This window comes from Dreissena polymorpha, chromosome 5 (assembly GCF_020536995.1).
Source record: "Dreissena polymorpha isolate Duluth1 chromosome 5, UMN_Dpol_1.0, whole genome shotgun sequence".
Lineage (NCBI taxonomy): Eukaryota > Metazoa > Mollusca > Bivalvia > Myida > Dreissenidae > Dreissena > Dreissena polymorpha.
Window position 1 is genome coordinate 36,691,611 of NC_068359.1, and position 17,757 is coordinate 36,709,367.

At 34.1% G+C, this 17,757-nt stretch overlaps 1 protein-coding gene across 2 annotated transcripts in view; it reads right to left on the reverse strand.

Moving 5' to 3' along the window:
* LOC127881666 (mitogen-activated protein kinase 14-like) overlaps positions 1-6,780 on the reverse strand; it is a 37,790-nt gene extending 31,010 nt beyond the window's left edge. For both annotated transcript variants that reach the window (XM_052429761.1, XM_052429762.1), the window contains exon 1: positions 6,570-6,780. In XM_052429761.1, coding sequence (XP_052285721.1) covers positions 6,570-6,694 — 125 coding nt within the window. In that variant the 5' untranslated portion in view covers positions 6,695-6,780. The remainder of the gene's footprint in view (positions 1-6,569) is intronic.
* Positions 6,781-17,757: the final 10,977 nt, after the last annotated feature.

Sequence of the window (17,757 nt, forward strand, 5' to 3'; positions counted from 1 at the left end):
ACCCACATCATAGGCTTAACGCTAAATATATGAGTGTACCTGTCACTTTATGTGTGAGACAAAAAATAAACAACAACATACTTATTATCACGAATTTACTGTTATCAACAAGAATTGTTTTACCAGTAAATAATTTACCAAACCATATTTAAATAAAGTATAATCAAATATTTTTCACCTGATTTTAATTACATTATTTCGTTTATTTTCATTTCATTTAATTCATTTTCATGTTTTGAAAGTAAAGATATTCAGTCATTATGGAATGTGGCATTAAACATATAGACAGCAGCTGCGTATTGCATGTGAATGAGGCAGTTTCCACATGAATATGATAATAAAATAACAACCCGATTCTAAACTGCATGTACATCCCAATTGATTCAAGTCAAGTGTTCGTATGTTCAAGCTCATAAACAAAAAAACACATTCAGTATGTTCATTTATACCCTTATCTTCTCGCCCTTGTTTCTGTGCACTCAACACATGTAGTATTAGACACACTGTTATGAGTTTACATATATTCGGTAAGTTCATACCACCCGTTTGTTAGTTAAAAAACACGCTCAGTCATGGCACTAAGTGTCAATGAGTTGACTTTATCAAAGATGTAGAACCAAAAAAAATACTCCACTCATCCAGTACGCTTTCTATGATGAAATAATAACAAGCAGTCATCAAATAAAATGAATACCGTATCCTACACGTTCGCTTCTCAAAAAATTAATCAGAGACAGTTGACAAGACCAAACTTCTGCTTTTCGCTTATTTACAATTTTTTTAAAGTGTCAGTATAATGTGCAAAATAATAATGGTAATACACAACATGGTCTCAGGTGTGTCAAATGAATTTTTAGGCAAGGATAATTAATTATAGGTATAAGTTCAAGTGTACAACACACTCTTTTGTAATTAAAATATTGCAAAGTGTGCTACTGGCACTGCATTATGCACATTTATATTTAAGCAAAAATTAACATTCATTTATATAATAAACAAGAAATCTGATACTTAAAAACAACTTAGTAGATATTGTTAAATGTACAATGTATTACTCAAAGTCATCATCACACAGTGAGACAACACAATGGTCTCTAAACAGAGTGATCTTTTTAATTGTGGCATACATTTTATGAATTAATACTAGTAATAGAAATACAGAAAAAAACGTCTAGAGCTGCCTGGGAACTATCATTTTTAATATCAACAATTCATTTGACATGCCTGATTGCAAATTGTTAATTTCAATATTCTTTCGCATTGTTTTCACACCTGATATTTGTTATGCTGTATATTCTTTTTGCTTGCAAACCTACAGAGTCTCTTCACAATAATTTCAGTTTCTTTACAGTCCACTAACGTTGATCATTACAGAGTCACAATTGCTAATGTTTCAGTTCCGGGTAAGCTTTATAGGTCCAGAATTGCTTCGTTGTTGAGTACAAAGCATGCAGTCAGTTGTGCTCAGCAGAATGCTGCATAGAATGTGTGAAGTCCAGCATTTGACGGAGCAGCTTCTAAAAGAAAATAAAAAAGAATCCATAAAAAGTACAAACAAATTAGTCTATTTCCAATGTGTATGTAAGCACAGTTTGATTTTTTACAGTTTGAAACAGTTTGGTACGAAAATGATCGAGTATGAGTCGGAGATGCAATATTGTTTACTATCACAACGTAACTTAATACATCACAAAAGAAAGGGTCTTTAGAATAATCACGTAGAATATACTCAAGAAATAACTCCAAAACTTAATAAAATGATAACTTTTATGTTCCATTAGTTTGACTGAATAATAATGACCTTAAATTTAAAATCGGAGAAATTTTGTATGTGCCAAAAACAGTTCCCATGTTATCAAAGTTAATCTTTAGTAATATTTTATAGATTGATGTTTTATGTAACCAAACGCAAAAAAAATACTTTAATTAAATAATGACTTACCAATGGAGTGCATTCCATTAATTTATTAAATTTCAACAATGTAAACATCCACCAGAGTATGTCAGTTTCAATTTTTACTTCTTAATGACGTATTGACGAAAGCAGTGACGTCACACAGACATGTATAGTTGTCGACGAAAGAAACGCGGCCGTTCATGTTGTGAACAAATTAAACTTTTAAACAATTGTTTATTTATGTAAAGGGATAATATTAACCATAGAATATTGGGTTCATTGAAAAAGTTAATTCGAAACTAATCTTATTCGGTATTGAAAACCGGAAGTACGCAAATAATTTAGACGGGTTATCTTTTTTATGATTTTGTTAACAACATCTAGAGCAATTTTCAATTTGCAATGCATTATGGGAAACAGGATGTGTCACACAGGGAGGCAAACAGATATATTTTGATCGTAGAAAATCATAAAACAATAACATAGAGTACGATTCACTACTTAATAATTACTGCCATGCCGTATTATTTCATGAGGAATGCATCTACATGTCATATAGTTTGTCGAAGTGTCTAAGTGCTCAAGCGCTCTATGATTTTCCATCGCGAAAATAGGTGACGGCAGAAATTATTTGACTTGTATCCCTATAAGGTAATGTCTCTTTGTATTTCAGAAAAGTGATACAAAGAAATGGTCAAAGCCCGCTTCGCGGGCTTTTGCCCATATTACTTTTTATCAATAACGTACACGTATTAGATTTTATATATTGTTTTATATTGTTTTTTTCTTGTGTTTTTCTCAACCAGAAAGAAATAATAAAACATGTAATATAAAATTCAAAATTTCGCTCTTATAAGAGGTGGCCTCCACGTGGCAAGAGCTGGGCAACATATGTCTACAATATTTTACAAGAACCTTTTTTTAAATAGCATTACACTTAATTGAAGATCTTACATTGATTCCGCCATAAATCATTATTTATTATTACTATTATGTTATTTAAATAAAAGCACCATTTATTAAAAAAAAACAACAGTATTGTGTTTTTTAAATGGTAAATTTACCTACAATTTCCTAACAGAATTAGTTTTTCAGAAGTAGCTCATTCATTCCCCTTATTTCTTTACCGTAGGCATAGCATTAATTACTCAACTCAAAATTAATCCACAGTTTGCAAATAAATGCCCCTGATGTTATTGTAAGGCAATAATAGGTGTCATTAACACCTCGCTGTAGGTATACCACCTCTATAAAAACCAATTTACCGAACCCTCCACGGCATTTACTATATAAATCAATTTACCGAACTTGTCATTTACCGAAACCTCCAGCACCCGAATGAATGTGTAATAATTAGAATTGTTCCTGCAGTTAAAAACAGAATTGATAAATGCTAACATATGCATGCAATCTATGCTTTTAAATGTCTAATGTTGACATTTGCACTTAAAAACAGTCTGAATAGTGGGTAATTTGGTAAAGTACCAGAAAGGCCGTTTACCAAAAAGGCCTTCCCATAAAGGCCGCACCAAAAAGGCCGCATAAGTGAACCAAAAAGGCCTCATGGTATACCAGAAAGGCCATACAATATTTTGTATTATCATTGAATAGTTATGCTGAATATAATTATCATATCTATTAATAAAATAGTCATAACTTGTTTATTAGTCTACTTAAAAACCGTTAATGTTATAATCAAAGTCGGCAAAAATATCGCGAACTATCGCATACATTATGAATAATACATAAGTCACAATATTTTTCGTTAAGTAATAGATGTTTCAGTTTTTTAATTAAAAGCCGTTAATTTTGTAATCAAAGTCGGCATAATTATCGCCAATTAGCACGTAGGAATAATCCGTTTAAGAAAATTTTAATTTTCACTGAACTCTCTGTTTGCATCTAAAAGTGTAACAAATGAGTTATGAAGGTGTTGTAAACTTACGTGTCGGTCAAATATATATAAGATCCAGAATTATTGAGAAATATATAACCCTTTCATGTGTCAAAGACTCAAAGCTGTCTGTATTAGTTGCTTTGTTTTATTCGTTATATTGGAAAGTATACCAGACTTTATTTGGCGCTTGAAATATAGTGTTTCTAAATCGTATAAATTATACGAATTTTTTCACAAGTGTTAATTTATTGTGTGTTGAAATTGTGTAAGTGTTGTGGTATGAGCCTTGTTATAATCGTATAACATAATCAATGTCGTCAAAAAGTACCATACACAATAATTAGTGTACAACGTTATTCTTGAATACTATGTTAAACAATAAAATAAATAAAACAAGGGACAAAATTGTCACAAAACCAGGTTTTCATTGTGAAAAAAAAATCTGATAAAGGGAGAAAACTCAAACTGAAGTTTTGAAATGAACAAACAAAATTAACCCCCTTTGTAAGTTTGTTTTTAAAAAAAATCTATTTTTAGTCGTGGCGACCTTGACATTGGAGATATTGACGTGATTCTTTCGTGCAACACACCGTCCCATGATGGTGAACAAATGTGCCAAATGATTTTAAAATCTCACAATGAATGACATAGTTATGGCCAGGACAAGCTCATTTATGGCCATTTTTGACCTTTGAACTCAAAGTGTGACCTTGACCTTGGAGATATCGACCTAATTATTTCGCGCGACACACCGTCCAATGATGGTGAACAAATGTGCCAAATGATTTTAAAATCTGACAATGAACGACATAGTTATGGCCCGGACAAGCTTGTTCCGCCCGCCCGCCCGCCAGCCAGCCCGCCAACATTCGCCAATCTAATAACCAGTTTTTTCCTTCGGAAAACCTGGTTAATAAAATATACGCATATGGATTAGTGACTGCTAAAAGACAAATATTTTATATATTTAACATATACAATTAAGCACATAATATATCATTATACATTATTAATTTCCTCTTAAACCATTTTTTTTGGCAATTTTTAAAATATAAGAAGTTGAAAGAATTTGCATGTACAAAAAAACTCTCTAATCAGACCGGGTATCCAAGTGTCAAGGGTCATTCACAGTTTGCGGCATCTGTTTTGATAACGGATTAGTAGAACTCCCACATATGGTGTAAAATGACACTTATTGGCACCTATTGATAATTACTTGCGCATTTTAAAATAGTTTCTTAACTTTATACGATATAAAACTAGCTACATTAAATTCGGAAGACTTAAACCGAAATAAACAAAAATGCTTTATTCTATGTGATATTATTAAAAATTATAACAGATTGTCTATATTATTACGCATTTCATTATCATTAAAAATATATTAAGCAATGTTTATTATGTCTTTTTTATTAGCCGACTGCATTAGAATGTCAGATTCATTTAATGTTGGCCACCTTTGAAAATATAGTTCTAAATGTTCCTTTCTAATTTCTCTATATAGAGGACAAACAGGTAAAAAGTGACACTCGTTTTCTATAGCGTATCCGTTGCAAAACTTACATTTTCTATTTTCTGTAGTATCTTATTATAACGACCGCTTTCGATCTCTAATTTATGTGACAAGTATGAGGCGAAACAATGCACCACCTCCGGGTTCCCGGCAAAGGTCGGTCAAATGTACGGTGTTGTGCTGGAGTAATGCACATGTATATTGTTTAAATTCTGTTGTATTTTTTCAACTTCACTGTATATTCTATGTATTTTTTGTAAATGTATTTTTTGTTATAAAGAAAATAAAAAAAGTTCATACATGTTTAATGTCGTACACCATTTTAATTTAATAGAAAATAGAATTAACATGTTAAACAATATTTTTATGTAATTGAAATTAATTGAAATTATATATATTTTGTAGTAAAGAAAAAACAAACTTCATACATGTTTTATGTCGTACTCCATTTTCAATTAATTGAAATTATGTATATTTTGTAATAAAGAAAATTTTTGTAATAAATAAAATAAAAATCTTCATACATGTTTTATGTCGTACGCCATTTGATTTAATAAAAAATAGAATTCACATGTTTAACAATATTATTATGAAATTATGTTGTATTTTGTCAGTGTGACTGTATATAACGTCTGTAAATGTTTGCTTGCAACTTTATATTTTGTTATATAAATTGTGTGATTGTGCTTGTACAATGACTGTATATATTGTAAATGTATATTTAAACATAAACAACAAATAAAGAAAATAATTAACTTCATACCTGTTTTATGACTTATTCCATTTTGATTCATGTGTATTTGTTTGTAAACAAAATTTGAAACCTATAATAACAATAATTGCTATAAGGCCTTTTGGTTCATTTTTTGGCCTTTTTGGTACGCTTTGGGGCCTTTTTGGTATTCTGTCTTTTTGGTATGCGGCCTTTTTGGTTTTCGGCCTTTCTGGACCTAAACCGGTAATTTAATAGACAAAATAATGGCAAAAACTTTATAGAAGTAGCAAAATAGGGTGATGTTCACTTTTTTGAGTAACTTTAGTAAGCAGGAACCCTGCATAGTCAGCAGGAACCCTGCTTTATCAGTCCATTTTTATGATGCAGGAATTGTTTAAATTGTACTTTTAATGTCGCAGTATGCGGACGAGTTGATATGTTAAGCTGATGCACAATAATACTTATGTTTTACTATTTATAACGCGCATACACACTAAGAAATTTTGCACAAACATTGACAAAGTAAATTTGCAAATTGCATTCATACCACACTTGTCCATAGGCCCCACTTCCCACTGGTGTCAGGGATTCATATCGGTTGGGAACTTCCCATACCGTTTTATTCAATTCTACACGGTAAAATCCGTCTTTCAGCTTCGTTTTGTGCGACATTTAGGCATGCGTTTGTATCTTTTATTTCGATAAAAGACGCGAAATCCAAAATAGTTTCACTTCCCGTATTTGTTGACTGGTTACTTTACACCTGAATTTAAACCGTATATTTAATTAAATTTATAAAACACAGTCAATACATATTAAGTACTCGTTTATTGGACGGCATAAATGCAGCCGTCCAATGAAATAACTCAAAACAAATGGGAAATACCCTCGAAATAACACTCTCGATCAGCAGACGATTTTTTGCATACTATATAGGTTATGTATAACTAATTGTTTAACATTGCCTGCAATTGGAATATTTGTTATTAGATCTACGGGTAGTCGTACATTTGTTACCGTGAATATAGACAAGCAACTTGAAGAAAGTTTATCTGCAACAACCAGTGCTATATTAAGAATTACACAATCGGTGTTAAAATTGTTTCTGTTCCCAACGGGTGAATGAGAAGCGTTTCGTAGCTTAAATGTATTTAAATTTTTCTATTCCAGTTCTTGCCTTCTTCCGATACAACAATCCTTCTACATAGAAAAAATGTGCCGGCGCCTATATTGTAAGGGTACGGTACAAAGATGCTCAGTTGGGTATTAATTCAAAATTTACACGTTTAACAGTTGGAAGCATACATCAGGTACCGGTATATATAATCCGGCAATAATACAGCAAACGTAATGTAAACAAATGCGCACTTAAGTTTAATACTAAGTTCCCTGTTTGCGAACGCGGTTTACGCTTGTATTTCGAGACCATAGTGGCAATTATGATGAAATTCGCCTGTATATAGACTTTTTTATTAATATTATTCCTGTAGTCACTAACGATGAATTCCGTTTACGTGGCTCAAGCGCGACGAATTTATTTAGTCAAACCCGCGAATTCGTTCAGATCAGCCTTTTAATTTCCCATCCAGACTGTATGCTGATAAGTTTGTGGTTAAATATTAACGCGCGTACATCGTTTCCTTCATATGATGCAAAGGTACTAGTAGTTGGCTGACAAAGGACCATTTGGCCGGTCTCTGGGTTTGCCAGGCAGAGTTACACAGATCTGCAGCGACACAATCATTTTGCGCCTGGATGCACTGTCGACCATAAGTTGCTTTATGAAATAATATTTGCGTTTACATTTTTCTCACAATTATAATCACAACACTGACAGTGTGTACTGTACATACTTTTGCAAGACAAAAATGAGATGCTGCACGACAAAATAATAGTAATTAACGTATTTTGTTCGTATAAAACTTAATTTGTATTAAGTTACCTGTCTGACATATCTTACCTGCACATTATATCTGGAATCTTCTTAACTTTGTCACAATTGCTTTGCTCAACCAGTTGTTATGCAACAGAAATGCGTGCTCTGAGTTAAAGGGGCCTTTTCACAGATTTTGGCATTTTTTAACTTATTCATTAAATGCTTTATATTGATAAATGTAAACATTGGATCGTAAAAGCTCCAGTAAAAAATTAAGAATAAAATTAAAAAAAGGAAAAGAACATTGCCCGGAGCAGGTTTCGAACCAGTGACCCATGGAGTCCTGAAGTAAAAACGCTTTAGCCTACTGAGCTATTCCGCCGGGTACACATACTGTACGTATTTTATACATTATATAAGCAATATTCGTAGTTGCACAAAATTTAACGACAAAAACAGAACTCTCCAAATTATTCAATCGTTACGCGTTGCAACGCTTTATAATTTTTAGGTTTTAAAATCGTCAAAAGATGCATATAATGGCTATATTAGAGCATGGTAATTGTTCAGTATTACTATTTCCTCACGAATATCATAACTAAAACGAAAATTTGCGAATCTGAAACAACTTTTTTCAATTTTGTAAATTTACCAAAGCGTGAAAAGATCCCTTTAAAATGCATTCCAATTTATTACATCAGCAGTAGTTTACAGACTACCGGAACTCTCACTGTACAAATTTGAGTGCATACGGGTAGGTAGTGTGTCACAAAATTGCGCAAACCTAGAAATATTAAATTTAAACTATACCAGGTACTAAGTATGCGACCTTCGTTATACAAAATGTATTGACATAAATCTGGTTGGCACGTGTTGACGAAGATCCTTTTTCCTCAACCAAGGTGTGGACGGACATATAAATAGATAGCTCTTTTAGACACTTTTTGTGTAGGATATTGTCAACACATCAATGTATTGCACGTTTTGAATGTAAAGTTCTGACCTTTTCAAATTCGAGAAGTGTATACATGCACGTCAAGAAGAGAGGGCGCAGGATCACGTAACATAATGGGGTTCACAAATTGATGTTAAGGGATGTAAACGCAAAGTGATGCTTTTCTTTTTAAACAAGGGCTGTTTGTAAAACATGCATGCCCCTCATAATTATGGGCTGTCAGTTGTAGTGGCAGCCATTGTGTGAATACTTTTTTTGTCACTGTGACCTTGACCTTTGACCTAATGTAAGATATCATCCAGAAACCATTGTACTCTTTCGAGTCACTGTGACCTTTGACCTATTGACCTGAAAATCAATAGGGTCATCTGCCAGTCATGATCAATTTACCTATGAAGTTTCATGATCCTAGGCGTAAGCATTCTTGAGTTATCATGCGGAAACCTTTTTACTATTTCGAGTCACTGTGACCTTGACCTTTGACCTTGTGACCTAACAAGAGCTGTCAGAGGACCGCGCACTCGACTATTCGAGTGCTTGACAGTATAACGTAAGCCATCATGGGGAAATTGTTCATGTTCAATAATTTATAAGACGATCTTTCGAAAATAAAAAAAGGAAAAAAAATAAAAATATTTTTTTTTTCTGGGGGGGGGTGTAGGGGGGGGGGTATAATGTTGGGTGTGGTAATTTATTAGATTATGTTTAAAAAAAAATTGGGGCGGGAATGAGGTTGGGGGGGGGGGGGAATATAGGTTGGGGTGATGTTGGTAAACAAGTATGCAAACTATAAAAGCAATATGTCAAGGGACAATGAAAAAAATAACTTATGATCTCACACTGACATGAAAAATATCCTCTATTTATTAAACATGAAATTTAAACTTATTGCATTTGTTTACCCTGAATATAAGAAAGATATAATAGTGTATTACCTCCCTTTTCCTGCTTATATTTATATTAATCAACACAATTAAACATTAACACAATATTTAATATACAAAATAAAAAAAAAAATCTCATATTCTGATAATATTTTTACTGATCCACGTCATTTAACTCAACTGATGATGTTTCATTGGACTGATAATTATAGATTTAGGATTACAGACCAGTTGCTTCAGTTATATTGTTTAGAGTTCGCCCTGTTGGCCGCGAATATATTCTTAAGTTATCATCCAAAAACCATTTTACTATTTCAGGTCACCGTGACCTTGACCTTTGACCTCCAAATCAATAGGGGTCATCTGCGTGTCATGATCAATGTACCTATGAAGTTTCATGATCCTTGGCCCAAGCGTTCTTGAGTTATCATCCGGAAACCACCTGGTTGACGGACCGACCGACAGACCGACATGTGCAGAGAAATATACCCCCTCTTCTTCGAAGGGGGGCATAATAACTTTTCAAAACAATTTTTCTGAAGAATTTCAACTAGTGCATCCAATACAGTTTTTATGTGGCTTATGGAATTGTGAAAAGTGCGACAATGTCCTTTTGTAGATATAAAATGTAATTATAATACCGTAACGGTAATACGATACTATAATTATAAGATGAAGAATTAACAAGAGCTGTCAGAGGACAACGCGCACGACTATTTGAGTGCTTGACAGTATAACATGGGAAATTGTTCATATTCAATAATTTATTAGACGATCTTTCAAAAATAAAAAAAGGAAAAAAAAATTGAGGGGGTAGGGTGGTGAGAGGGGGTGTAATGTATGGTGTGGCAATTTATTAGATGATGTTTTAAAACAAGAGGGCCAAGATGGCCCTAGTTCGCTCACCTGAGAGGAGTCGGTTCATTCAATCTTTACCAAATGTCAAACATGACCTAGATATTGTCCAGACAAACGTCCTGGTCAAGTTTGATCATTATTTCATCTGCTAGTCGTGATCAATGTACCTATGAAGTTTCATGATCCTAGGTGTAAGCATTCTTGAGTTATCATCCGGAAACCATTTTTAGCTCATTTATTTTTTGAAAAAAAAAAAAGAGCTTTTGTCGTCACCTTGGCGTCGGCGTCTGCGTCGGCGTCCGCTTAAGTTTTGCGTTTAGGTCCACTTTTCTCAGAAAGTATCAAAGCTATTGCATTCAAACTTGGTACACATACTAACTATCATAAGGGGACTGGGCAGGCAAAGTTAGATAACTCTGGCGTGCATTTTGACAGAATTATGTGCCCTTTTTATACTTAGAAAATTGAAAATTTTGGTTAAGTTTTGTGTTTAGGTCCATTTTATTCTTTAAGTATCAAAGCTATTGCTTTCATACTTGCAACACTTACTAACTATCATAAGGGGACTGTGCAGGCAAAGTAATGTAACTCTGACTGGCATTTTGACAGAATTATGTGCCCTCTTTATACTTAGAAAATTGAAAATTTGGTTAAGTTTTGTGTTTAGGTCCACTTTATTCCTACAGTATCAAAGCTATTGCTTTCATACTTGCAACATTTATTAACTATCATTTGGGGACTGTGCAGGCAAAGTTATGTAACTCTGACTGGCATTTGGACGGTATTATGGGCCCTTTATACTTAGAAAATTGTAAAATTTGTTAAGTTTTGTGTTTTGGTCCACTTTACCCCTATAAAATTATCATAGATATTGCTTTCATACTTGGAACACTCGCAAACTATCATAAGGGTACAGTAGAAGGACAAGTTGCATAACTCTGGTTGTCATTTTTACGGTATTATGGCCCTTTTTTTACTTAGTAACTTTGAATATATGGTTAAAATTTGTGTTTCGATCCACTTTACTTCTAAAGTATCAAGGCTATTGCTTTCAAACTTCAAATACTTTCATGCTATCATGAGGTTACTGTACCTGGCAAGTTGATTTTACCTTGACCTTTGAATGACCTTGACTCTCAAGGTCAAAATATTAAATTTTGCTAAAATTGCCATAACTTCTTTATTTAGGATTAGATTTGATTGATACTTTGACAAAACTACTCTTACCTGACATACCACAACCACAATAGACTCCACCCAAACCATCCCCCGTGCCCCCCCCCCCACCTCCCCCATCCCCCCCATAATTTTTTTAAAATTATTCTTTTATTTTTTTATGATCATCTTACAAATGACCACCACACCCTCACACTATTCCCCCACCCCACCCCCCATTTTTTTTTAAACGGTTAAAAAGCACAAATATTTATTTTTATTATTTAATGTTCGAAATACCGTCCATCCATCTTACCCAAGAATCCCCCCCAACTCCCCCCACCCCCCTCCCCTCCCCCCGAATCCCCCCCCCTATTTTTTTTTTAAGATTATCTCAAAAAAGAGCACCACACCCTCACACTGGATTTTTTTTTGCATTTTTTTTTCGCATTTTTTGAAGATAATGTAATAAATGTCCACACTCCCACACTATACACCCCTCTTCACTCCACCCATCCCTCCTTTGTGATTTAAAATTAGAGTCCCTTCACCTTCAAAAAGAAAATAGATGAGCGGTCTGCACCCGCAAGGCGGTGCTCTTGTTCTAAGTTGAGTCACCGTGACCTTGACAGCCATTGTGTGAATACGTTTTTTGGAACTGTGACCTTGACCTTTGACCTAGTGACCTGATAATCAATAGGGGTCATCTGCAAGTAATCATCAATATACCTATGAAGTTTCATGAACCTAGGCATAAGCGTTCTTGAGTTATAATCCAGAAACCATTTTACTATTTCAGCCTCAGGTCACCGTGACCTTGACCTTTGACCTAGTGACCTGAAAATCAATAGCGGTCATCTGTGAGTCATGATCATTGTACCTATTAAGTTTCATGATCCTAGGCATAAGCGTTCTTGAGTTATCATCTGGAAACCATTTTACTATTTCGGGTCATTGTGACCTTGACCTTTGATCTAGTGATCTGAAAATCAATAGGGGTCATCTACGAGCCATGATCAATGTACCTATGAAGTTTCATGATCCTAAGCCTAAGCGTTCTTGAGTTATCATCCGGAAAGCATTTTACCACAGTAGGGGCGTGGGGTATTGTTTGGTATTCAGGTAAGTGTTGTTTTGTTAAAGTTATAATATCAAAGCGCTGAAGGCACTGATGTTCGCTATTGCATAATTTAACACGCAATTCATTTTTGAAAATCAATCGCAAGTTAAAAATGAACACACGCCATTCAACTTTATTAAGTGTGTGTCATAGCGCACGGGTCGAATTTTGTGTGCACTTTTTATCATCCTTTTTATTTCATAGAAATAACTAAGACAAAATAAAAATAACATGCTTTTTTGAAAGTTCTGAAAGCATTGAAAGTATGATGAAAATGGTTATGAGAACTTCATATAAAGAAAATTTGCAGTCACCATCATATTAAAGGAATATTTTTCTAATATCAAATGAGTCATTAAGATGAAAACTGAAACAGTACGCCTAAATTTGAAATGACTATCTCACCAAGAATATAAATTCATAATGAAAGTTCCGTGCACACAACTTTTGATTTTTGACACCATATACAAATTCAAAATATACAATAATCTTCGTATCTTGTATATGGAGGAATAAAAGTATATAAACATTGCTGTTTATGCTTTACTTGTTACCCGAGCAGTTCACACGGTGTCAACAACGCTAACATAAACATAGGTATAGAGCACTAATGCGCTTTAGGCGTACTGTTTCAGTTTTCATCTTAGTGACTTTTACATAACGCCAACAGACACGCATGAATATTTTCGAATATTTAATAAGCTGATTCGAGATACAACCTCTGAATTTTTGCTACATCACTGCGTATGTGCTCAATTCAAAGGATGTAGCACTGTTCAGTGTAAGGAATTCCGGACTTCTCTCTGTATGCTCAAACGACACAAATTGTGGCCCTGTTACAATTACGCGTTACAATCCATCTCGCAGAATTTTTCTTTCGCCTCCAAGATGAGAAAACAATCATTAGCGAAATAGTATATTGTAACGATAAGAGAAAATCGTTTAATTATCATACCGCAATGTTTGCCGTACTTGGTCAGCACGTCTGGAAATCATTCCTTTATGTGTGGATAGGCTGCCATTATTAACAAGTTTGCTATTTTGAATTCAATTTTGTATCAAAAAGCATTGTTCTTAAATGTGGCATTTTCAATTCGCAATGAGATTTGTAATGATCCTCGTCATGCGAAAATGGGTCTTATTCCATATGCCCCTGGTAAGGAGAAACATAACATATTGAGTGATTTTAAAGCGAATATCATTGCCTATGGCCTGACTGCGCAAAAGCACGTGTTGGGTTTAACAAACGCTTGCCGAAACGCATAAGACCCATTTTCGCATGACGGCTCTATTGACGTGTGATTTAAATGTGTCGAAAGAAAACTGCGTTTATATCAAATATAAACATACGATATATTTCGATAGTGAAGAAAGATACTCATAACAAGGCATATGAGGACACATATGAAGTGCTCTCCAGTAGTATATTTTTATTTACTCACACTAATGTGTGGTTTGACAATGCTAACACACATTTCATGTGGTGAATATGCAGCTTACAAGTGAAAAACACAACACAATAGTTAAACTGTTGTTTAATTGTATTTAATTATTTAGAAAAGTAAACTGCTAACTTTATTTCAAAGTCAGCGTATACGCCGACTACATTTTTAAAAGACATTTATTGTTATAAATATATTTAATATAATATATTTAGTTGTTTTCGGTTTTAGCGATTAAAAAGCATTTTCGAGGTCGTCTATAGTATGCCTGTAGTAATTGATGATCTCATATCCAACTGTCTATGTATTGAGAACTGTGAATATAAACAAGCTAAACCATCTACTAACCTTCTACTTTTGCGTTACTAGCACCCGTAAATACAAAAGATCGCCGCTATCTGTTCAGAACCAAACGTTTTTAGAAATACCCGCTGAAGTAGCATGAACGAGGTTATGAACAGTTCATTCGTATTATTATTATAAATTGTTTGTTATATTCGGGTTTTGCGATTATGAAACTTTTTTTTTGTTTTTGTCTATCGTATCGCTGAAGTTATTGTTGAACTTATGTTCAACGTTTTATAAATTGAGAATATAAATAAGCGTCAACTTTTTCCCGAATCTCTCAATTTACGACCTGTACTACGTCATTGAGTTGTATGTGAGAGCGTAACCTATTGCGTTGTTATAACCCGTAAGCTTTCCTTTGTTTATCGACAGGCGCATCTATTAATAGCCTCATATCACGAATGCCAAAACACCCGCGAAAAAATAACCACGTGACCAAATAGGACGCTAAACGCAAATACCATGCGACTACGACTTTTATTATCGTTCCGCAATTCCTTTGAGGCCGGAGCCTTGTGGTTGCTATTACGTAAAGAATTGACCTCTAACTGAAGTAAGCAAAGGAAACGCAGCACCCATTTGACCCATTCCTTCTATGTGCGAAGGCAGTTTGAATTTTACTAATGTATGGTTTGCCTATTATAACACACATTATAATGCGGTAAATATGCGACTAACAAGTAAAAACGCTATTATTAAACTTTTGTTTTGAATTAAGTTATTTAGAAACCAAAATTCCAAACCTTATTTCAAAACAGCAAGACTACATTTTTTAGAGAATATTCTTGTTATATTTAAATGTTTTTTAACAGTTTCAGCGATAATGAAACTTTTTTTAAGTTGTCTATCGTATCCCTGTAATAATTGTTGAACTCGTGGTCAACGTATTATTTATTGAGACCTGTGAATATAAACAAGCGTAACCTTATACTAGTGCGTTATTCTCACCCGGACTCCCCTTTGTTTATCGCCAGCCGCAGAGTTAGGGGGCAGGGGATATATTTTTGACCAAATTTCGAGTTCCGAAAGGCCGCAAACAGTCAAATCCATTGCATCAAAACAGAAAGTTACACAAGAAAGCCTTTTTGTGTCAGTTCATAGCATAGGCAATATACATTGAAAATACAACCAAAGACAAGGCTGGCTTCTTCACTTGTGAAACTATGGCCCTTGATCTTTCCCCCCACCCACCTCATTTTTAATGAAAAATTTAGAAATTTGACCCATTTCATGGCATGCACAGAACATTCAAACAGAATGCAATCCTAGATTTGGCTACATTACTCATTAATTTCATCCCTGTGCTTTGTTTATTTGCCTAGAAAAGTGTCTCCCATACGTTTAGATTTTTCACAATTTACCTTCAAAATTTTGTTCTGTTTCTGCAGCGTGAAATATTGACTTCCGACAAAAGTGAAAACCTCCTTTTTGAAGATTCAAAATTTCCTTGCTAGGGAGCTGTGGCTAGTTGTAATGTTTTTTTCCAAAATTTTGAGACATTCTTTCTACAACCTAACACAAGAAATACATCTTATAAATACCTAATTGATTTTTAAAGACCATAGGTAACACCTACCCTAAAGATATGTAATTTTCATGGACCCCCCTTTCACTGATATATCCCCTGCCACCTTATGAATGAGCTGAGCGAAAATACTACGTCATGCAGACGCAGCAGAAAGTGGACTATTTTAATCATTCATAAACAATCTCCTCCGCAACACGTACAATACTATCATTGTTTATTGATTCTTTTCTATTAAACACCGTTCAAAAATATTGAATGTAACACGATATTAATATAATGTTTCCATTTGTGAATACACATAATTGGAGAACTCAAACCTCTTGCATAAACTATACAACGCAAGCGGGTATTGGGTTAATCATACCTAGGCTGTATCGACCTGAATTTCACATCAAGCACTTAAGACGGTCGCTAAAGCGACCATCTAAAGATTTAATCATAAATAAAGAAGTTATGGCAACTTAAGCAATATGTTCAATTATCTAAGTGTAAAAGGGGCCATAATTATGTCAAAATGCTTGATACAGTGGTTTGCTCTTGTTTATAGGTTGGGGTCATGTTGGTAAACAAGTATGCAACATATAAAAGCAATATGTTAAAGGATATAGGAAATATTTGGGGTAGTACGCAAACTTTAACATAGATTTATCAATAATATGCATATTCTAAGTATAAAAGGGGCAATAATTATGACAAAATGCTTGATAAAGTTGTCTGCTCTTGTGGTCAAGGGACAATGAAAATAAATAGGGTAGTACGAAAACTTCAACATTTGCTGCATAAGTGGAAAAGGGGCCGTAACTATGACAAAATGCTTGATAGAGTTGTCTGCTCTTGTTTATAGGTTGGAGTCATGTTGGTAAAGAAGTATGCAAAATATGAAAGCAATATGTCAAGGGACAATGAAAATAATTGGGGTAGTACGAAAACTTTAACATTTGCACGCTAACGGAAACGCCGGGGTGAGTAGGATAGCTCCACTATATATTTCATATATAATAGTCGAGCTAAAAAAAGTCTGCATATTAAAGTATTTATCCAGAATAACCCAGAGTGAATGCGCATTGTTTTGAATTCTACTCCAGTATGTGCCCCTTAATGAACATATTGAAAACAATATCATCAGCGAAAAAGGTTTGAAAATTATAAAAGATTGTCACTAGGTAAGACAATGTCAAGCCTTTTAATTGGAACATAACATTGATGTAAATTAATTGGCTTTGTCAAGTCTTTAGTAACTAAAGTAAGTGACCTTGACCTTTGACGTAGTGACCCAAAAATGGGTGTGGCGTGTAAAACTCATCAAGGTGCATCTACATATGAAGTTTCAAAGTTGTAGGTGAAGGCTCTTTGATTTTAGAGCCTATGTTAAAGTTTGATATGAAAGGCCACAGTGACCTTGACCTTTGACCTAGTGACCCAAAAATGGGTGTGGCGTGTAGAACTCATCAAGGTCCATCTACATATGAAGTTTCAAAGTTGTAGGTGGAAGCATTTTGTTTTTAGAGACAATGTTAACGTTTTTGTTAAAGTTTTATATTAGAGGTCACAGTGACCTTGACCTTTGAC